Source organism: Eucalyptus grandis, chromosome 5 (genome assembly GCF_016545825.1).
Source record: "Eucalyptus grandis isolate ANBG69807.140 chromosome 5, ASM1654582v1, whole genome shotgun sequence".
In the NCBI taxonomy this organism is placed as follows: domain Eukaryota; kingdom Viridiplantae; phylum Streptophyta; class Magnoliopsida; order Myrtales; family Myrtaceae; genus Eucalyptus; species Eucalyptus grandis.
This window is the reverse complement of record NC_052616.1, coordinates 10,073,904-10,095,642: the sequence shown is the minus strand read 5'-3', so window position 1 is coordinate 10,095,642 and position 21,739 is coordinate 10,073,904. Positions and strand designations below refer to the sequence as shown.

Below are 21,739 nucleotides of genomic sequence, written 5' to 3'. Positions count from 1 at the left end.
CGTGAAGAATGTGGCCTAATAGAATACTTCAGCAAGGGTAGAGAAAAAAAGAGATTTATCTTTTTTTTTTTTGTGCCCAATAGAAATTGGGATTTCATTTGGAGATACCGCCCTGTTGAAGATTTAGAAAGAAACACAAATGCGGCGATGGCATGTTCTCTTCTTAAGGAATCATATCGAAAAAGAATACAATATCGATACTACAAGATAAAAGATCAAATTGAAAAATTTGATTAATCAAAATACTCCAATGGAGTGTGAATAGACTCAACTTGGAGCAACCCTTCCAGCATGGGTGAATTCAAATATATTTTTATTATTTATTTTTTAAGATAGAGGTTAACAATCTCAAGACGAAAACATATATGAGAAAATCAATGCTTGATTTAAGGAGCTAAGTATCAAGTATTGCTTAATAAATCGAGCATAACTTTCTTTAGAAGGCTCCAAATAAGCATGAAACTTGCCAAATAAGAAAATTGACATATCCAACTTTCTAATCATGTACGGCGATGCTTAATTTATAAGAAAACAAAAATAAGAACTCCTTTATCTAAAGGTACCACCAGGAAAAAAAGAAAAGTGACTTTGAAAATTCTGACAATAGAACTGTACTCATCCCGTGGCTGGCTACCCAGCAAATTGAAATTGGCTGTTGAAGCACGTGATAATCAATGTTATAAAGTTGATTTATAATGATTGAATAAGACCAAATCCGCCGACGGGAGTATGTGTCACACTCATTGAATATTTTCTTCTCTTCAATAGTACAAATTTCTAGGCTATTACTTGATGCTCTCTCCTGCCCAAAAGATAAAAAAATTTGATGACGCAAGTCATGTCGCATGTAGTTTTGTACTAGAAAATAAAATTGATGCACTTTTAGCCACTGACATGCTGCATCACTGATCAAAAAATCATGCGCCAGTGGTACCAATGTCCGGCCGACATGCGCTGATTTCGGGTTTATGGCGTCCCGTGGTTTACACTTTACCCTAATATTGATTTTCCTAATCAATTTACAGCTTTGCTTTTTTCTGATTTTCATCAAGGTTTCTTCTTATTATGCTACTGAGGTCCACAAATTGTAAATCCTTCATCAAATCAATTGCTATATTTTCCAGTGTATGACAGCATTAATGATTGGTCATGCTATTCTCATGGAAGTCAGAATCTCATCGACATGGAAGCAAAAGGAATAGCAAAAAGCTTCCCAACAGAACCATTTCTGAGAATGAGAGCTTGTAATTACATGGGGAAAGAAATCTTATCCAGAGCTTAAAGAAGTCAGGGACTAGCTGTAGAATAAGGGGATACACATTGTCATGCTGCTGCTAAGTAATATCAGGAGCCACCCTCGACTCGTGTGGACTGCTCTGTCGGGGCGAGAGGGTCGAAAAATTAAGGAGGGCCGCGCCGAAACTAGCTTGAGAAGCGCACAGCAGAAGAAGAAAAAACTCACGGCCATCACGGCGAGCTCCTTGTTCTTCAGACTCGCCTGATCTCTTGAGACCTTCTGAACGTCCGATCTGTAATACCATCAGTCAAAAGGATCAATGAAGTGAGGAGAGGATTTTGACGGGTAGTATTTTGGAGACTCTGAAAAAACATGATCACAGTATCAAGGCGACGTTGGGTAATGCAGACAGGGAAGTCGGGAGAAAGAAGAGAAAAAAGACACAGAAGGGGAATATGAAGTGGTAGAAACTTCGGCGGAAGTTAGATTCAAGGTGAAGGCGAGGAAGGAGAGTATGGAAAGCAAAACACTATTTCAATTCGCAGGGCACATGTACAAACACAACCAAAAGCAGGATCTTAAACAGTCTTTCAAGTCGATGAAAAGAGGGACATGTATTCCGGTTTGGTAACGTAAACAACATAGAACTTCAAAAAAGGTCTGGATGCATACACCTAAAAAAGGTTAGACTTAATAAAGTCAAGATGATCTAGCACTATTAAATGAGACAGTCTTTGCAACTACTAGGGAGAAGTGAAAAGTCAAGGGGACCAGTCACAGCAGATGGCTCTAATCAGTCCATACACAAGTTAGTCCTGAAAAAAAGTCGGGGTCAGTTTTCTTTCCTCGATGCCGTATAAGTTTCGCTTTTACTGCTAAAACAAAGCAAGACAAAGAGGAAAGCAAGCAAAATCACAAGAAATCTAACCTCAGCACGGTGTTTTCTTTACTGAGCACATCCACTTGTGACGAGACAACAGACTTCCATAACACAAGATCCTTATGTCCTTTTTCCTTCAGGAAGCCAAATGTTAGACAAATAAGGTGATTGAGAGAGAGAGAGAGAGAGAGAGAGAGTAGCTAAGGAGCAGATAGCTATACCATAAGTTCCTTCCACTCCAGGAGATCTCGAATCTCTAATTTTCTTTTCTCCACGAGGACCAACATTGCAGATACCTGTTTCTTGAGTTCAGGGAACATGTCCCCTTGCCGTCGGTTCAATTCTTTGACATACTCCTCCAACAACAAGAAGTTCTGCTCAAGAGAGTGAACTTTCTGCATCAGGATTTTAAGAACAGTGTCCCCAGGAATTCTGCCATTTAGCATTTGCCTCACTTCCTCAATGGGATCAGGAACATTTCTTGTAATGTCAGGATCAGTTGCCTCGTGAGCTTTTGCATTTTGTGCTTGATCAAAAGCTTCGGTTGCCACTGTGACTGTCTCAACCATATTTTGACTTCTATCACTGCTATTAAGTTCCACAGGAACTGAATCATGTCTCGGCAGGCTTGTTCCTGTCACATTAGGCTTTGCAAGATCACCTTGACTAGATTCTTTAGAAGGCACAAAGAGATCTTCGAGCATCCGCTCTATTGCATCGATTCCATTCACCTCCATAACGCTTAGCGTGCAATAGAACTCTGATCCGTAATGACTAAGCAAATTCAATTTCAAGTACCTCAACCATTTCGGCTCAGGCAGCTTGAAGGTTTGAATATGCTTCACGTTTTTGGCGACAAACTTGCCCAGTGGGGCCCATGTTTGAGTAGGGTAACTCAAACTTCCAGACAACTCGAATTCCTTAAAATTGGAAGAGTAGTGCTCAAAGTTTGCGATTTTGACTGCATCGACCAGAGTTTCCTCTGCAAGCTCAATCACAACAAACTTCTCTTTGATAGAACAAGGGTTTCTCAAGTACTTGTCATGGTCTTTTCCGAGTATGTTGGTTGCTCCTTTCGCTTCTTTGTTATGAGCAAGAACCTTGGCTCCCTTTGATGCAGATGCGTAGTTATACTCGGTTCCATCCGGTTCAAGCCGGTGTGTAATGTTGGCAAGCCAAGTGGGTATTCCCAACTCCTTTTCTCGCCTTCTCGAGTTTCGAAAATCATCAAGATTGAGATAAGAAGGACTCGGCTGGTCTGGTTGATGTGCTTTTCTTCCTTCTTCTGATTGTATTTTACATACCGGAGCAGCATAACCTAATAAGTGCCAAAGGACTTCTTCATTTACATTGATCTTGGGAAGCGGATGCTCAAAATCCCTGCGTTCTTGAGGGACATTCAACCTGTCACAAGCTGTACACCTTCTGGATTCTGAATTAAACTGATTTGCGCTACCAGTGCCGATGAAATATGCACTTCCGTAAAGCTTACTGTTCTTGCAAACACCTGAAAAGGGCAAGCTTCAATTTAGCTAACTGCAGGACAAATATGATCAAACGACAACAATTTAACACTCAGCCTGAAAAAGAGAACATCAGAGTACCATAAATTTATAGACACTGCAATATTCTTACAATGTTTCGACCAAGTCCAGAAAGTTGGTTATTACAAGGACCAATTTATTTCCGAAAGGTCATCCTGCCCCAGAAACAATGGGCCTCCAATTCACTAGTAAATATCTTAAGTGAGCATCATCAGCAGGAAAGAGCAGACCAAATCTTGAGAACAAACGGGCACCAAGAATGGGAATCTGAATGTATTCTTAAATGGTAAACTTCAAGGAAAAATCAGATAAATGAAGAAAGAAAGCATCTTTTTTGCGCTACTCTATTCAAAATTAGAAAGAACTGATCTTGACTCATCCTCATTAAATGGTCATATGCACAAAACTCATTAAACTCAAGAGCAACCACCTCACGCACAGTTCAAGAGAAAGGAGCGAACTTTATGACGGAAACCGGGCAAATTCTTCACCTTTAGTCCCCCGGCTAAGCCCGGGTTCGGCGTGGGAAAAGAAGACGGAGCACCAGACCCAGAAGAAGATCAACGACGTCGAGACGAGCTGACGGGGCCTCCTCCTCCTCCCGCCTCTGCACCCGCATTCGCCGCTCTCGCTTCGGGTCCCGTCGCTACCGCGCTCCATGCGGCCGGACATGATCATGGCTCATCTGGGCGAGCGCCGGAGCGGAGGGAACGACGACGACGACGACGACGGGGCGAGGAGAGGAGGAATTCGTGCATGTGGGTTTCCTCTGTTTCTCCTGAACATACACGTATGGAAAGCGACAACGGCCATCGTTTTGGACTTTCCTTAGGAAGGAAGGAGGACGGGCAATTATTTGGGGTTTTGGTTAAGTGAATTTAATGCGCATTTTCGATTTGGCTTGAGGTTCCGGCATTTTGTTCGGGTCGTTTTTTTCCGCCATGTGACTCGCGTGTCTATTTCGGGACCAGTTCTAAAGCGGAAACAGCTTATTGACTGTTTGGTATGTATGAAGAAATAGGGCATTTTTTTCATTCTAATGTTTGGTACGTGAATGAGGTGGAATGCCATCTACCACGCAGGATTGGTAATTGGTTTCTGGACCATAATACATCTTAAGATGGTAATGAAATATAGTTTATAGCTTTTGCAATGAGTTTTTATTAAATTATATATGATTAGTGCCATGAACAATTGAATATCTTCATATCAAGAATTGGCACCAATTCAGAACATTTCACAATTTCCAATATGCAAACTTGTGTTGTGCCATATGGAATTGAAGCTTAAAAGGTGGAATAATGTTAAATTTGGTACGCGCTTAATAAGTACCCTAAGAATACTTGATAACATAACGCTCTCATTAAATATAGTCAATAAGTTATTTGTCAATATATATATATATAGTCAATAAGTTTCATGGCTTTGGTTAACATCATCCTTAATTATTTAACATGGTTAAGAGTTCCTTTTCTTTTTCCTACCTTGGGATAATGACTAGAATATCTAACCGTGCAAGAATTATAGAACAGCAAACTTGGTCGCCTTCAAGATAATGACTTCCATTGACAGTAGCTATTATCTCGCCAGCAACAACTTTCCGTGTGCAGCTTTGAGGGAACAATCTTAGCACATTTGCTAAGCATTCCCGAAGGCCCCGTGCTTCCAATGCATCTCCAACCAGAATCGCAAATTTTAACACCTTACATATCTCAAATTTTATATATTCCCTCGATCGATATTCATGGTCGTGGCGCGTGATAAAAAATCAGTTTCGTGGGCAAAAAATTGGGTCATTTTCATTTTCAGCCCTTCCTCCCACGGAGGAAGAGCTGCCTTCACTGATAAGGATTAGATTCTCCTGATAGATCGTCCAGTTGTCTATATGAACAATGCCTGGAAAAGAACCATGCTAAGAAAGAGAATAGCTGTGAAAAAGCTTCCAAGTTGAGCATGGAGCGATATTGAAATTGTGAAAAAAAATAAAAATGAAAGGGGGAAGATAAACACGGTTACTACGATGGGTCAATTTTTCCCCTCTGTTGAGATGCCTCGACGTATTGCTCCGCAAGTCTCTTCACCTTCTCGCCTTCTTTAATGAGGAAGTTGGCATTTTTAGCTTTGTGATGGTATTTCATAACCTTCTCTACAGATTTTACAGCCGCCCAACGATACTGTTCAACTGAGATTACACCGCTCTTGCATAGTGGCCTTATGTGTTCCTTGATGTATGCTTCCACCTGCGCAAAATCGAGACAATTGAATTTTGAATGAGAATTTTCCACATAAAAGGAAGAAAATAGGAAGCTCGGGCACTTGACATGCTAAAAGTAACATCAGATTGATTTCTTGCGAACTAAAAATTTTCCGCAATCGCAGACTTTTATCTGTTTTTATATCATGTTACAACAAACGAGAGAAGAAAGTCAAATGTGACATAATGGTGTCTTCGGAAGAAATAGGGATGGCTAACCTAAACCACTGTTGCTTTCTTGAATTGATATAGTGAACCTCATTATAATGGGATGGTTTCCATACATTGATATTTCAAATAGTTTCGGTTGTTCCCGAACCTTTAATTGTCAGATGGAAACCTTGAACCTTATTTCATGCAAAAAGTATGAGAATAAGAGGAACAAAAGTCATGAATCGAGTTAAGTACCAACCTTTCTCTTTATGGATTCGGCATCATCAGACCACTCTTTGTCATGTTTCTCCCTGTCCTCTTTCTCAAATTTACCATCTTGAGAAATACTACTAGATTCGTTTCTACCAGAAGACTTGTGATGCATCATGACTCCATCTGATTGTTCTACCTCCTGGCTTGGCTCGCAAGTCTTAACATCTCCAGGAACTGCTATTCCATTTCGAGATTCTGTATCAGTCAGATCACACTCTGTGCCTCCTATTCTCACAGAAAGTTTCTTCATTAAGGGTTCTATATCTGGACCACATAATTCTTCACATTTTCGCACTGAAGGCAGCTCCCCAACATGATCACATGACCATTTATGAGAATCACTACATTCATTGCCCACATCCTCCACAGGAGATGTTCTCATCCTTGCACATTCACAACACTCAGACAAGGGAACCCCAGAAGGTTCGACATCAAAAGCATGATCCAAATTTTCAGGATTTGAAGACGAAAAAACCCCTTTCATTTTAGATGAACCTTCTTCTTCTTCTGGTTGCTCAGAGACTTTCATTGAACCATTGCCAACATAATCTGTATCTCCCAGGTTATGCTCAAATTGACCATAAATTTCTATTTTAGAATCACGACCCGCTTCGGTAACTTTATCACACACTACTCCAGCTTCCGCAGAGGGATCCTTTTCCTCACCTGGGACTCCAATAGTAAGACTTGGAGTGTTTGGAGGAGAATCTGATAGAAGACCAGCAGCTCTTAATGCTACTTCAACCTCCGGGTCGGAGTATTCTTCCGTGCCTTGCTCTGGTTTTTCAGTAGGAACAGCTAATGGAGACGGGGGAGGGGGTTCAATTGTTCCAGAGGACTTGCAATATTCTGTACAGCGCTTTATCTCTTGAGAACATAGATTCAAATAGACAAGCTTACTATTTGACTGATCTGCAGCTTCCCTTTCAATATTGATGGCATCCGCAACAGCCAACTCCGTCTCTGCAGTTCTACATATTGTTTGCAAATTTGCATTTCTCAAGAAGTGCTCGGTCAAACGATACAGCTGTTTCTGCAGAGCAACCATTTATGAATTCAATAGCTGGACAACCTCCAGAATCGTGTTTAAAAGCATACAGATAACACAACCTTCAGGACTATATTAAAAAAGCAATATTGAACCACTTTGAAATTTGGTGATGAATGAATGCTCCTCTCAAGCAATTCTTTCTCCGTTGAGGATGCAAGTTTTTTGAAAGTTGAATGTCACTCTTGTCATATATTAAAAAAAAAATTAAAATGACTAACTAGTAATTGTTGAATTCTCATTTTAAGAAGATAGCATATTCTAAAACAGTTAAGTATAGATTTCTTCATCTGGCTCTAGTCCTTCAGTAGTTTACATAATCATGACGGAGAGGTTGAGCTCAAATTCTTACCATTGATCACCCAACTTGATCTCGTAAATATGACAGAACATGTGAGAGATTATCTCTATACAGGGGACACTCATAATAGGATGTAACTATCCAACATGGAACTGTTATTATGTCCATCCTTAAATAGAGAGCTTTAATAGTTTGTTTTCTGAATGCTTGAATCCCATACAGTGGCAGAGCCTTGAGTAAGGGCAAAAAATCGATGGTGCAGTGGTTTGGTCTAGGGACAAAGGTAAGAAAAAATTTCCAAATACAAATTCTCTCTCTTCTTATTTATATGTTTCGCAGAAGAAAATTAACAAAAAACAGAATGATCCAAATGTTTATGTCTAGTCTGTCTATGAAGACAGCATTAGGCAGTGTATACCTGTCTTACTGACTTAGGAACCTTGTTATGGCGAGTAGAAGCCAAGACTGGTCTCATATCTTTTGGCAGTTGAGCCTGCTCAATACAAATAATTGACTCCATAATCAGTTGCATCTATGCAAAGATAGCACAGCTTAAAGTAATCTCTAGAAGGTTGTACGCACCAACAGTGGGAAGTTTCCTTTAGGTATGGCATTGTCTTCATGTTCATCAGAAGTAGCACCTTTACCTGCAGAAGCAGTTTTCCTAGCAAGAATCTCCAGGGCCCACTTTCTTTTATCCCTCTTCAAATCATCCGATTCACTAACCATGTCCTTCCATCTACCACAATTTGAACTATTCATATGGGAAACTGAAGATCGTTCTGGGCGTTTACCAGGTACTTTGGAATCAGAAGCATTGTGTTTTGAACTTGGCACTTTACCATGTTTAGCAGAAGAACCTGAATTATATGCATCCTTATTGGATTCTACGGATTTCACAGCATGATCCACACTCTTTCCCCCGGGGATAATTTGCTCCTTTTTCAGCTCAGAATCGCCTTCAAGATAAGAGAGAGGCTTTATGTCATCCTTTCGAGGTAACACAGAAGTATCTGCTAAATACAACCTAGAAAGGATAGAATCTGCAAAGGGCTGATCAGGCTCCTGCATTATCTCCAAATTCGTTGAATTCCCTCTAAGGAGATCAAGGACTGACTTCAGGGTCTCAATCTTTTCAGGCTTTGTTCCTGTCATGCAACGATACTTCCAAAATTCGACCGCACAATCACGGTCCCATGCACGTTTTCTTCTTCCATTAGATGTTCTATATATCTTCTTTGTCAAACTTTCGCGTACTTTCCCCTTCTGCAACAGTGACTTCTTTGTCTTGACAGCCAAAGGTGATAACTTTTGATCAGGTTCAACTCTGGGTCCAGCAATCACAGCTCTAAAGGCAGCAAGAAGTTTAGCATCGAAGAGATTTTCCTCAAGATCTTTTGAGGATTTATCTCGAACAGCTTCTCTTATTTCTTTTCTCAGCTTCTGGACCACGTTTGATGATTCCTTGTCCTTACCAGCCGTCCTCATGATCTTCTTAATCCTCAAGCCACCTGCATTTTCTCCTCTTGCTGAAGGCTTATCTGTGATAGAGGACTTTCGTTCTGTTCCCTTAACTATATTCATTATATCTGGAGGCGTTTCTTGATTATTACTCAACTTATCCACTACCTCCGTCAGGATGGTGCACTTTTTAGTATCATCAGAAACTAATGTGTCAGTCTGGTCCTTGAAGCAACCAACTTCAACCTCATCTTCCGCCCTCCTTTTCTTTGGGACAACTTCAGTCTCTATCTCTGCTTCGGGTTCCGCAGCATCCCCGATCACAGGCATGGCAACACTAAGAAGATAGTGCCCAAAGATTACAGAAAAGTAACTTGAGTTAGAATCTTCATTTCTCATGCCACAAAGATTGTCTCTTAGGCATTACGGACTGGTGCACTTTACCGAAAAAAGATTGTCTCTTAGGTAACAATATCAATACCTGACATGCACATAGCAAACAAAGTACCCAATCACGCATTCCTACAACTATCTGATGGTGAGTTACAATTAAACCACTCCTCAAAGTCATAAAGCAGAACCACAATGAAAAATTTAAAATGACACTTTGACTAAAAATAAGCTGATCGGACTATTTGTCTTCTCAAAGAAAATTTAAGCACATACACATAAGGTTCTCCCTAAACCAAGAAAAGTTCTTTTCCCATCACATATCTGTGATATAATAAATAATCTGTCAGCAAGTAGCGGTGTTAGTGAAAGGAATGATGACACATCACGATTAATGGACAGTTAACTGGAGAATTTAACCATGAGAGAGAGAGAGAGAGAGAGAGAGAGAGAGAGAGAGATGGACACTGGACAGGATTGAAAAATAAGAAGCAGCATAAGAAAATGAGGCATTTGTGGGAAATTACCAGGAATTCATATGCTGTCTCTTTGCACCAATCTGTGTTGCAGGAACTTTTTCAGCGCCAGCTGCAGTATTATATACTGGAAACAAATCAATAATGAGAAACTCTAAAAGCAATCCTCAAAAGCCCTGAAGGAGACAAACTTTCCATACCGTCTAGTGCAGAATCTTCCATAAGAGTTGTCTGGGAAACATCTCGACCAGTTTGATTATTAGTTGCATCCTTTGTTTCAATCTTTGTCAGATCAGTGTTTTGCCCTACAAGCAGAGTGGGAGAGAGAGAACATTGATCATACTTCTACTTGTAATTACCTGGTGAGAAAGAGCCAATAGAAAGAACAAGGTGAAAACCAATATTAGACTTACATTCAGATGTCTTCATTCCAAGGTGGGATTCACTAAACAACTTGCCCACAACATCTTGAGAGCCACTAGTACTCGGTTCTTTAGCTGCATTCTCATCATTGCTAGGCTTCAATTCACTGAAAGCAAAGGAAGTGGGGGGCATAACTGAGAAGGTATCCTGTGATAAGGAAAGGGCCACATTTTGTGTAGCTGATTCTGGATCGGTAGCTCTATTTTCCACTGTTTCAGTTTCCACATTTCTGATATCAGCATCAGAAACTAACACCACGCTTTCCCATTTTATGGCCTCATCAACTTCAACATTCAAAGGACTCTCATTTTGCATTTCAGTCTGCAGATCTCTCGGAACCATGGAAACAACTATCGCCGTCTCTCCAGCATCAGCAACAGCAACAGACACCTTCCCACACAAGGCATCCTCAACCATATAGTCACAACCCACATTTCCAGGGCACAGGTTGCCAGACTCTTGTAATGAAGCTAACCTTTGATGAGCCACACATCTGCAGATAAACCCCAATGAAATAGTAAATAAAAATGGTGGAATGAGGTTTATATGGTGGTATGGTCAGCTAACTAATGTATACCAGGAATGCACTTTTAACATCTTCAAGGGTTGGAAAGATAGAATACAAAGGCAACTCTAGGTTTTATCTAGAAGACAAGCATACCAGCAGTATCTATGCTCAAGAATATACATCCAGTGTCCTAAAATTTTGAGAAGATGTTAAAACCATTTGCCAACCCATGCTTCTCAGCCCACAAACTTCCAAGAGCATAAAAACTCTCAATTAAATTTCATAAACAGGGCTTGAAATTTACAGTTCTTACAGAAGTACTGTGCTAGGATAATTCATTATGAAATAGCCTCAACAACTGTCTATTTCTTAGAAAACGAACAAAAAAAATGCAAATATAAGATGAACATTAGGTAACATTCTATTAAATTGCACCTTGGAACCAAAATCACTGTGGATGAAACAAAGGGACATATGGACTATGATTGATGAGGTGAAAACAACTTTGCACAAACCTGGGGCATAACCATGTATTCTCTAATGTGCCCTCAGGATCAAATCCTACACAGGAAGCATGATACCTATTTCGATGCAAGTCAAAGATATAGTTAGTAACAGACAATGTAATTAATCAAAGGAAATTGTGTTCTAGGAAAACAAATGAGAACAAAAATAACAAGGGGAAGGATCCACAATTGATCAAACATGCATGTCAATTTCAAGAAGACAATCATTTTCTGTAAGGTGTTTCATACTTCAGAAATTTTACCATGCCTTACACTACAACAGCTTCTAATCTGATTCTCTCCCTTCAGTTAATTAAGCATGTGCTATGAGCAAAGCATACATCATTGTCAAAATTAAGACACCTTTAGCAAAAGCCACATTGGATCTAATGTATGTTAAATCCATTTAGAGAGAATGGAGACCTCCCTAATAAACTGAGTAAGTTACGCAACTATCAGATAAGCAATCTAGTGTAAGCATATACCAATTTGTATTTACAAATCAAACCGGTCAGGTTTCTTTCCTTTACCATATGTCACATGAATCGCAAGCAATTGATGTATCGAGACAAGAGTCATCCTCAGCACTTGTTGATCCACTGCGAACTTTGCAGCCATCCCCATCCAAGCAGACAACTGCCTAAAAAATGCCATTTTCATAAGGATGGATTATGAGAAAATAAAAATGCAAACCAAAGACAAATCTAAGACATGAAACTCCAGCTTGTGACTATTTAAACAATTTCTGTCGTGATCGTGCTAATGCAAAAGGTCAATTCTTGTATATGATCGGAATCATTCAACTTGCCAAGGGGGAAGGGGAAGGTAGGACACAATTCTAAGACCCCTGGACCAGTACAGATGCATGAAGACCTCTTTTTAACTTCTGCTACTCTTTTTTAACATAGATAACTTGACCATAGAGGTGTAATTGTCTTCTTCAACAAGTTCACAAACATTCAGAAGCCTAAAAAGGAAGAAAGGTTGGGCAAAGAACATCATATTATTCCACATAAAGGATAATTACATTTTCATCAATGTAGTATGATTGAAAAGACAGAGTATTATTCTTCCCTTCGACGCTCCAATCATCTTCCCTGCATTATTATAATAGGCAAAGACAAGAAAAATAGCACATTAGTTGTTGCTGCATAATCTTTGATTAAAGAAAGATTCCAAAGTATTTACTTGAATTTCAATCCTTTCAATTTTATCGACACTTTAATCATCAGTAATTCCAAAAAACTAGCTTTCTCTAGTAACAGAATGAAAAAAAGAAAAACTGCAATCATATGGAACATTACAGTGACAAGTTAGGTTCTCACTAAAATACTTGTGCAGAGAGATGACATATTAAAGTACCTTGAGACTGACTCCTCTTCAGACTTGCTGCTTCCAATAGTATCGTATACCTTCAGTTTCAATTAAAGCCAGTATTTAATGTTATATTATACAAAATCTTTGAAATATAGTCCAAATGGCCAGCCAAATGTTTTAAACAAAATGGTGAGATAGAGAATTAGGAGAAAATGCAAAAAAATATAGGGTAGCAAAAATTGGAAAAAAAGAAAAGGCTATAGCCTGACGATTCAGAGTCACTCACTGGAACACAAGTGATCAAGTGAAATTCACTTTGGCAAAGCGGACAAAGGTTGGTGATGGTAGCCCAATTGTCAATACATGTGAAGCAGAACCTGAAAAGCCAACAGATGCATCATGTCAAACTCAAAAAAGTATTGCATTGAATAACATACACAAAATTAATAGATTGAAGCTCATTCCTATGTCCATATATATGAATCAAATAGTAATTGTAACATAATAAGCAAGATGGCCGTAATGGCAATGTCTCAGCAGAATAGCAACAGTTCTAATCGTTCTACCATGTTAGTTCCTTCCTTATACAACAAACAGGTTTATCAAGATGCTAAAGGGCATTGTGAATAAGTGTACCAGTGCTGGCAGCAGTCTAAGACCCCTCTGTCGATGATAAGATCCATGCATAGCCCACATCTCTCACCCTCATAATTAGCAGTGTCCTGCATGTGCAAAAAATTATACAACTACTCAGTTAGATAAACATCAAAGCAACAGAAGGCTAACCTCAATTATTTACCTATATGAACATATGTCGAGCACGAAGCAAAGATTCCATAAATTTCATGTTTTTGACAGGGAATGAATTAAACACAAGTAGAATTAGATATATCAAGCCTCAAATTCGTTGACAAGATCCTTTGTTAAGTTTGAGAAAGCAATCAAATAATCAACTTCACATATACAAGAAGAAATAGCCATTACTCCTTATAGTCTCCTTGACCTTACAGTCGCTACCGGTCACCAAGAACTAAATTTCCAAAACCATGGTAACGGAAATCTCTTGAGAAAGTAAATTCGTCATAGAGAAGCAGCATTCATTCTTCGAAAGATTCGACTCTCGTATCATCGAGATTTGCACATTCCAAAAGAGATATACATTGCCGCCGCCGCCCCAAGCCGGGAAGCAGCCCAGAAGAGAAGAGACCACTTTCTGGACTCAACCGATTCTTCGCGGCAAACATTCACTCGCCAAAACCAAAATAAGACCACCTGCCCGGACCAAATCACGGCACGCCAAAGCAACGGAACTTACAGTAACGACGAGGTCAGCTTCGAGGATCTCTTCGTCCGACATAGCCGGCTGGACAAAACCCAGCTCCATATCGTCGAACAACGACATGGGCGCCGGAAAAATCAACACCTTGAAGGCTCGCGGATGATGCCCGGGCGATTATTCGAATCGGAAACGAGATTGGAGCGGAGAAAATTCATGTGATTCAGCTCCGACCGATGCCCTTCGAAACTGATGAGAATTCCGAAGCGAGAAAGCTTGGAACTTGGGGAAGAACGCGAGGTTTAGACTTCGGAGAATTGCATCGGATGATCGCTGCAAGTGGAGATGGCAGCGGAAGAGAGGAAGGTGGAAGGTCTGACGGAGAAGATGGCTTGCGCGGAACAAATGTCCTCGCCTGAAAAGGGGGCCAAAACGAAGGGGAAAAAAAATTCCTTTTCATTTTTCCTTTTATTTCCCTTTCTCGATATTTTAGCCGTAATAAAATGGCAAAATGCAAGAAAAAAAAAAATGTTATTTTCACATTTACGACTTATGGTTCTGCTAAAAAATAATAATTTTCATAAAATTTTGTTTCAAAATTTTATGAAAATATTAAAACTTTCAAGTATTTCCAATTAAATTTGAGTTGATATGAGAATTTCGAAAAATCTATAAAAAGCTAAAAAGTAAAAGTAAATGCCTAGTATGATATTTATAACTCACTCTTTGCAATATTATGACTTTTATAATATTCCTATTTATTAATAAAGAGTGATTAAGATAAATAATTTTATAATATATAAAAATCGGCACATAGAGTATGATATCTTTTTGGATAGCTTTTTAAATTTGAACACGTCTTGTTTTTAAAATTGTAAAGGAAAAGTGATGATAAAACTTAAAAGTTGACTTGGAGAATTATCCAATCATTTTTCTTCTTTTTCATTTCCTTGAACTCTCTCGACATCTCAAAGTGGTAAATGTTGAATAAGAGAAGAAGAAACAAAAACCCAAATAAGTTGCAAAGTTTCCTAAATTTATATGTTTGCATCATTAGATATTTTTCGTTGGAGATATGTGCCGGTTTGACAAACCTATTCCTTGTGAGAATTGCTAATTACTTGATTTGCATCGCAAAAAATGCGAAGAAAAGGAACTTTTCATTTGGTGAGAAAAGCACCCACGGTCGTCGCCCAACCTTTCTTATATTTCCAAACTGGATCCGACTTATAAACTGGTGGGTCTAGCGTGCATCATGACAATTTCACGAAGGGGTCGAAGGCTTTGTGTACTCCCAGCCACAACAAAAGGCAGACGACATTGCTTCACCTCCAAACTGAAAAATGATGAGTGGACCCTGACTCTATACAAAAGAGAGTGAAAACCCACCTGTCACTTTCAAATTTATGAAATGCAGTTAAAAGAAAATGTGCCCCACAACAGGTCCAGGCAACATCGATTAGCACACGAACAATTCAGCACAGGGAGAGCAACACAACTGTCTATCCAATGGTTTGTGCAAGTTCAATCACGCCATCATATCCAAACGCATAAGTGACGGGAAATAACAGTCCAACGATACCGTCAATACTCGCACTGGTAAACTTCGGACTCCAGCTCCAGGTTCGGCTTCCACCATTCCCTAATACCATGCGCACTCAGGAACCACTTCGGCGGCTTTGAATTGATTGTTAGATATGCCGATGGGATGAGGTGCAAAGGCTCTGCCTGTGACTCTTTCTTGCTCATGAACAGCAATGATCTCAGAGAATACTGACTAGCAAACTTGTAGATATTTTCTAATCTGTGCTTTCGCATCCAATTTCCGTACCCGAAATAGCCAATGTATTCGAAGCAGACGTAATCAGCCTCGTTGACAAACAGCTTAGGAACCCAAGGGGACATAGCCGCAAAAGAACTCTCGGATTGTTTCCGCTGTAAAGGAGACTGCTTAGCTACCGCCACTCCAGCACGGAGCACGCTTTTGGCTAAGTGTAAAGTCAGCTTCAATGACTTGCTCTTGATCTTCTCAGTCGGGACAGATGGATAAGGCGGATTGAAGAGGAGAGACTCCAGATACACTTCCTTTTTGGCCATGTTCTTTCCAGCTTGCAGAGCAATGGCAGACCCCAAGGAGTGGCCAGTTAACCAGACCTCCCTAGAATCGCCGGCAGTTGCAACCAAGTCTTCTACCGCCTGTATGGCAGTCTGGCAGCAAGATGAGGAGTGGTGCTCATTCAGGATAACCTGAAAATCCAGCTTAATATCTCGAACCAACGATTTTTTTTTGAACAAGGTGCCTCGGAAGGCGACCACGAAACGCGGTCCACCTGCCGAGTGGTTGCATGAGGATGTTGGAGGCTTAAACTCGAAGATGGCGCCGAAGATAGAAGGGCCGAAGATAAAAGGGCCGAAGATAGAAGGGCCGACGTTATGTTCGAGTGTGCTCTTCAACTTAAAACCGAAAGTTTCACACCAAGGAAGCGTAAGAGCCTTGTCACCTTTACGTTTCTTCTGGCGGTCCCGCTCCAGGACATAGACACATTGAACCAAACAGGCAACAACCGCCCTCACATGAGCTGCATTTTTCCTATTTCAGAAGTCCAAAGAAATGTTAGTTTCGTCATTATGTTTGCCGATAAGAAACTCTCTAGTTTCGCACGAAAAGGAAAAAGGAAACTCGAGAGCCAAACATTGCATTTGAGAGAAATTTAACATGCCATCTTTTAAAAAGAAAAAGAGCATCTCATGCGGTCTGAACTTGGCGCAGAACGAAAAGTTGGCACTCTAGACATGCTACTCCTGTCCAAAAACTTCGGACTGGATGCGTCCACGAACCAATAGAGTATTGTATTACATGGCAACCGTGGAGGACGAAATTACAAAATGTGGTGCATGTGCAGGCAAATTCAACACTTAGCAATAACAGTTTACGACATATAAAGGTCATATATCTAGCAAAACTCCTTTTCGGCTTAGTATTTGTCAAAACTCTACGGCGAATTAGTCGGAGATATGCGTCCACCAGCTTAAATGAATTGCAAGGGGGAGACAAGCGCCCGTGGCACGTTACGGAAGTTTGCCTGTTGAGAACACAAATTGACTATAGGAGTAGATGGAAATCACACCATAGATGCAAGTTATGAAAAAGTTGAACAGCTAGGACAGTGCTTAGTTCTCTGCATGTTTAAAAAGTCCAGGATCACACTGGAACTAGCTATCGCCAAATAACTGAGACAAAGGTGAAGGGAACTTATAAGGCATGACTTAGGCCTTTTGTTCAATGAGGAAAGAGAGAATTTGAGGTCTTACCAGTCAACGCGAGTAAGGCCCCAAGGTCCTGAAAGGTGAAAAATTTGATCTTTGATGGCCATGATCCCACAGGTTCAATTAAGACTTCTCCTTTCTAACCCTGAAAGCAAAAGCTGCTCGGAATCGAACCATTCCATATGGCAGTTAGTAAATGACAATTGCTAGTGTTGAGTTCATGACCATGCATCCATATTCATACTCGGCTCGCTTCACTATAATTAAATTCATGTACTACAAGAAGAATCAACCGCGTATCTTTTTCATCGACACATGCAACTACTTTAAGCTAGCTCATGAAGTTTTAAGTTCCATCCAATTATTATGCATCGGGGACCTTCTTTTTTCTTCAATAGCCACTAAAAGTGTACCTACAAAAGAGGTTCGGGAGGGAGTTGACCTATGGTCCAAATGATTCGGGATAATCTTCCCTCTCCTGATTATGCCTTCGCCTACACCCTATTGACTTCCACTTATCCCGAAAAGATCGAGCAGATTATTATGCAACAAAAATCCGAAAAGACACTGAGGAAGAAAAAAAGTGGAAGTTGATTATATAGAGATCCTCACCATCCCCAAGCTATGATTCTTCATGAAGAAAGTTCAAATTTCTCCAAGGAGAGAACCTGCATTGGATTGTTCGTAATGACATTTAATTCATTGCAAACAATCTCACAATCAATATGCACACGGCAATGCGATGGTAAATAGAATTCGATTAAATAGACAGAGACGGGTCGTGAATGGTGGATTGACCGATCAAGCTTGAGTTTTAACTTGGCTTGAATTGATACGAATTTTTTATTAGACATATCTACCCTCTTTTTTCATATGGATTGTTGGGTCGCAGGTTAAACTGGATTTTTTAGAAAAAAACAAAACAGCCCCGGAAATGTGGTTTTGAAGATTGGTCTCGTCTTTTGTGCCTTGTAATATAGTGATAACCAAGCAGGTAGGAAGAGATCTCAATGAAAAATGATGATTAACTAAGTCGTAATGACATCTAAATTCAGCGACAAATCCAGCATATCATATCTTTTTCAATCAAAGTAACGCACATCCCTTCGTTGGCTTATACAAACTTTTTTTCATTTTTCTTTTTACTCTCAGATTCAACCCACAGTGTGTTTCTTATTGTTGCCACATCAACCAAGCAAGACGCCCAGAAAACACTGCATAGACAAGACCAGAAGAAGGCGCATGCGCCCTCGAGCAACTGTTCACAAATAATTCAATGACAAAACCCCATAGAAGATTTTTTACGAGGTATAAGCCAGAGAGAGAGAGAGAGAGAGAGAGAGAGAGAGAGAGAGAGAGAGTCCACAACCTGCACCCACACGCCCATGGCATCTTGACGAAGCTCGCTCCTTTCACTTTTAAACTCCAAGAAAATCGATCATCGGGAATCGGGAGAGAGAGAGAGTCCACAACCTGCACCCACACGCCCATGGCATCTTGACGAAGCTCGCTCCTTTCACTATCGGAACTTCGCGCATACAGATGTGACCCCCAAGTCAGAGAAACAGAGAAAGAGACAAAGCATGCCTCAGAGAGTCTGCGCAGAGCTCGGTGGCGACGAAGTGCGAGAAAGAAAGGGTCCTAAGCGAAGATGCGGATCTCATGTACGCCTTGGGCTCTTTGTCAAACGCGAATCTTTTTGCATGAATATTTTTCTGCTTTCGTATAGAATAATAGGTTTTGCAATACTTTTTCCTAGATTGGATAATGTCATAATTGGTTCGTTATTTTAGATCACAATTACTTTCCTTACTTGTTCACTTAAATCTCGAGTTTGAGCTCATGAACAAGTTGACAAAAGCTCCATGGCCGGCCGATGGGATTTTGTGAGCATGAAAACAGGAAATAAATCCCTGTTACTCTCGGTTGAAATTCCTTCGAGACATCACATGAGGGTCGTTTTCGCCGGCACTTCTATAATTGGGGGCTGACATTTTTTTATTTTATTTTATATAATGAGCATTAGTCAATGAAGTCCCAGGGTGTGCATGGTCCCGGTGGGCGGTTCCCAACCTAGATCTGGGAACCCCCGCTAAGGATCGGTTCCGAAAAATTGAAACTGAAATCCATCAATTTGTTGCATGGATCCATCCGGGAATCGGACTGCCGGTCCGGTCCAGTTCCCGAGTGGATCCATGGAACCGGTCTCACAATAATCGGACGGATGGACGGACGGCTATTGTTGAGGGCGACGGCGATTTTCCGGAGTGCCGAATAGAGAAAGGGACAGACGGCTACTGTTAAGGGCGACAGCAATTTTTCGAAAGGCCAAATAAAGAAAGGGATGGACGGCTGCTATCGAGGGTTTCCTCGCGAACCCTAGCCCGAGGGGGTTCTTGGGTTTCTTCTTCTCCTCCTCCTGCAACCTTGCTTCTTTGCGTGCTGTCTTTTTGAGATAGCGAAAGAATCGAACGGATGGACCTGCTGTTGTTGAGGGCGACGACGATTTTCTAGAGTGCCGAATAGAGAAAGGGACGGACGGACGGATGGCTGGCTGCTGTCAAGGGAACGTCGATTTTTCGAAGGGCTGAATAAAGAAAGGGATGGACGGCCGAATAAAGAAAGGGATGGACGGTTGCTATCAAGGGTTTCCTCGCGAACCCTAGCCCGAGGGGGTTCCTGGGTTTCTTCTTCTACTCCTCCTGCAACCCTGCTTCTTCGCATGCTGGCCTTTTGAGTTTTGCCCACTAACTGCCCGCTTTGGACTTTTTAACTTCTAGTTCTGGACGTCTCCATTTGCTAGGCGTTTTGTCAAGGGGTTCATGCTTGCCTTTTGATGCTGGATTTGTTAATTAGTAATTTTAATTTTTTTAATATTAAAAATTAATCGGTCCGGTCTGGATGGGCAGGTGGACGGATCCGCTTATGGAACCGGGAACCAGACCGGTTCCTTCAAGAACCTCCTGTTTCAGGCGGTTCTGGTCCGTTCCGAGCAGTCCGAGCGGATCCCGGTTCTTTTACACACCCCTAGTCCCAGTAAGTGTGTCAGTAAAGAAATGATTTATACTAGGGCAGTTGGTGCTCCTCCGTCTTTCTTTGGCACACTAGGTTTTTTACCATGGTTTAAGAACAAGGATGCGCATATTCCTTGAACGACTGCCAAAACTTCATTATTGGATCGCTGAACCAAAATGCGCCCGTCGCGGTTCCCATGGGAGTAGGGAATATGAACCGGGAAGAGATGGCTCTTCATTTCTCTCTGTGATTGTGCCCATGGTGGGGAATAAGCAAATAGGAAGGATGTATATTTGAAATAAAATCTGCTCCCTTAGAATGTAATATTAGACAAAACAACAAATATTTTGTATCTTTATTTTTGTCCTCTCTCATGTATGGACATGGATTGATCCATTACCTGTAAGTTATTCCCTGCAATTTTTGTTTGTTTATTGGGTCGGCACCTCTTTTAATATTGGCGGTGGCGTTCTCATTTCTGCATTGTTTATTGGGAGTATGAATGCTAGGGCTCTTCTGTGGTGTCCAATCTCTTGTCACTCCGGCGCACGCAACTTCTTCAGCGTCAAATCATACGCACAAGTACTTGAAAATGTTCGAGAATATTCATTTGCATGGTGGCGACGTTTTACAAAAATGAAGCGAAGATGGAAAAATTTATGTTAAATGGTCGTGAAAGTAACTTACACAATTCCATGGTTAAAGTTAGAAAAGGACAATTGTCATCGGAGATTTGGGTAGTGTATAGTAACTTCACAGTATAATTTAATGGGAACTATTGTAAGGTGCACAGAGAGAATATATGGTAATTTCACGCGAAGGGAGGACGTAAAACAGGACAGAGGCGCAGAGTGTCGTCGAGGATGGCAAGGACCAATGCAGAGATCGAGGACACTCATTTAAGGTTAGGGGGGCAAGACAAAAAATAAAGGGTTATTATCTCGAAAATCTCCAAACTGGTACACTTGTGACAAATTTACCCCGAACTATTTTTTTTACTACCAAAAACCCCAAACTAGTACATTTTTGACAAATTTACCCCAAATTGGTACACTTGTGACAAATTTACCCTCTGTTAGTTTTCGTTAAATTTTAATTAAGTCAAATGATATGTGACAGTTAATTGGTATATCGATTTGGGATTTTACACTCTGTTTGTCACAGTTTACAATTTTTGTGATTTTTTTTTGGTATTAATCCAATTTACTGCAGGGTATAATTGTCACAAATTTACCAGTTTAAGGTTTTTTGTGGTTGAATAAATTAGTTTGGGGTAAATTTGTCATAAATGTACCACTTTAGGGTTTTTTATGGTCAGTCGGGGTAAATTTGTCACAGGTGTACCGGTTTGGAGTTTTTTATGGTAAAAAAAATAGTTTGGGGTAAATTTGTCACAGATGTACCGAGTTT

At 40.5% G+C, this 21,739-nt stretch overlaps 3 protein-coding genes across 7 annotated transcripts; all 3 read right to left on the bottom strand.

Moving 5' to 3' along the window:
• Positions 1-1,128: 1,128 nt before the first annotated feature.
• LOC104444004 (SUN domain-containing protein 5) lies at positions 1,129-4,533 on the bottom strand. 2 transcript variants are annotated; one of them, XM_010057579.3, is made up of 4 exons: positions 4,153-4,533; positions 2,339-3,624; positions 2,166-2,251; positions 1,129-1,529 (listed from the first exon to the last, which is right to left on the bottom strand). In XM_010057579.3, the coding sequence occupies exons 1-4, from the start codon at positions 4,337-4,339 to the stop codon at positions 1,295-1,297; spliced, it is 1,794 nt and encodes a 597-aa protein (XP_010055881.2). In that variant the 5' UTR covers positions 4,340-4,533; the 3' UTR covers positions 1,129-1,294. The 2 variants fall into 2 exon arrangements, with proteins under 2 accessions (XP_010055881.2, XP_039168222.1); XM_039312288.1 differs by lacking the exon at positions 1,129-1,529 and adding an exon at positions 1,542-2,052.
• Positions 4,534-5,438: 905 nt separating this feature from the next.
• On the bottom strand, positions 5,439-14,469 carry LOC104444003 (uncharacterized protein At4g10930). 2 transcript variants are annotated; one of them, XM_010057577.3, is made up of 14 exons: positions 14,087-14,469; positions 13,408-13,493; positions 13,058-13,148; positions 12,817-12,866; positions 12,482-12,551; positions 11,985-12,094; positions 11,464-11,529; positions 10,431-10,933; positions 10,218-10,322; positions 10,069-10,144; positions 8,273-9,488; positions 8,109-8,183; positions 6,328-7,374; positions 5,439-5,901 (listed from the first exon to the last, which is right to left on the bottom strand). In XM_010057577.3, exons 1-14 carry the CDS (start codon positions 14,171-14,173, stop codon positions 5,677-5,679), a joined length of 3,807 nt encoding a protein of 1,268 aa, XP_010055879.2. In that variant the 5' UTR covers positions 14,174-14,469; the 3' UTR covers positions 5,439-5,676. The 2 variants fall into 2 exon arrangements, with proteins under 2 accessions (XP_010055879.2, XP_010055880.2); XM_010057578.3 differs by having other exon boundaries at positions 10,069-10,129.
• A 1,015-nt stretch (positions 14,470-15,484) lies between these two features.
• Positions 15,485-18,944, bottom strand: LOC104446110 (GDSL esterase/lipase At4g10955). 3 transcript variants are annotated; one of them, XM_018873954.2, is made up of 4 exons: positions 18,684-18,944; positions 17,927-17,982; positions 17,360-17,472; positions 15,485-16,637 (listed from the first exon to the last, which is right to left on the bottom strand). In XM_018873954.2, the coding sequence occupies exons 3-4, from the start codon at positions 17,419-17,421 to the stop codon at positions 15,632-15,634; spliced, it is 1,068 nt and encodes a 355-aa protein (XP_018729499.2). In that variant the 5' UTR covers positions 17,422-17,472; positions 17,927-17,982; positions 18,684-18,944; the 3' UTR covers positions 15,485-15,631. The 3 variants fall into 3 exon arrangements, with proteins under 3 accessions (XP_018729499.2, XP_018729496.2, XP_010058320.2); XM_018873951.2 differs by having other exon boundaries at positions 17,360-17,982; XM_010060018.3 differs by lacking the exon at positions 17,927-17,982.
• Positions 18,945-21,739: the final 2,795 nt, after the last annotated feature.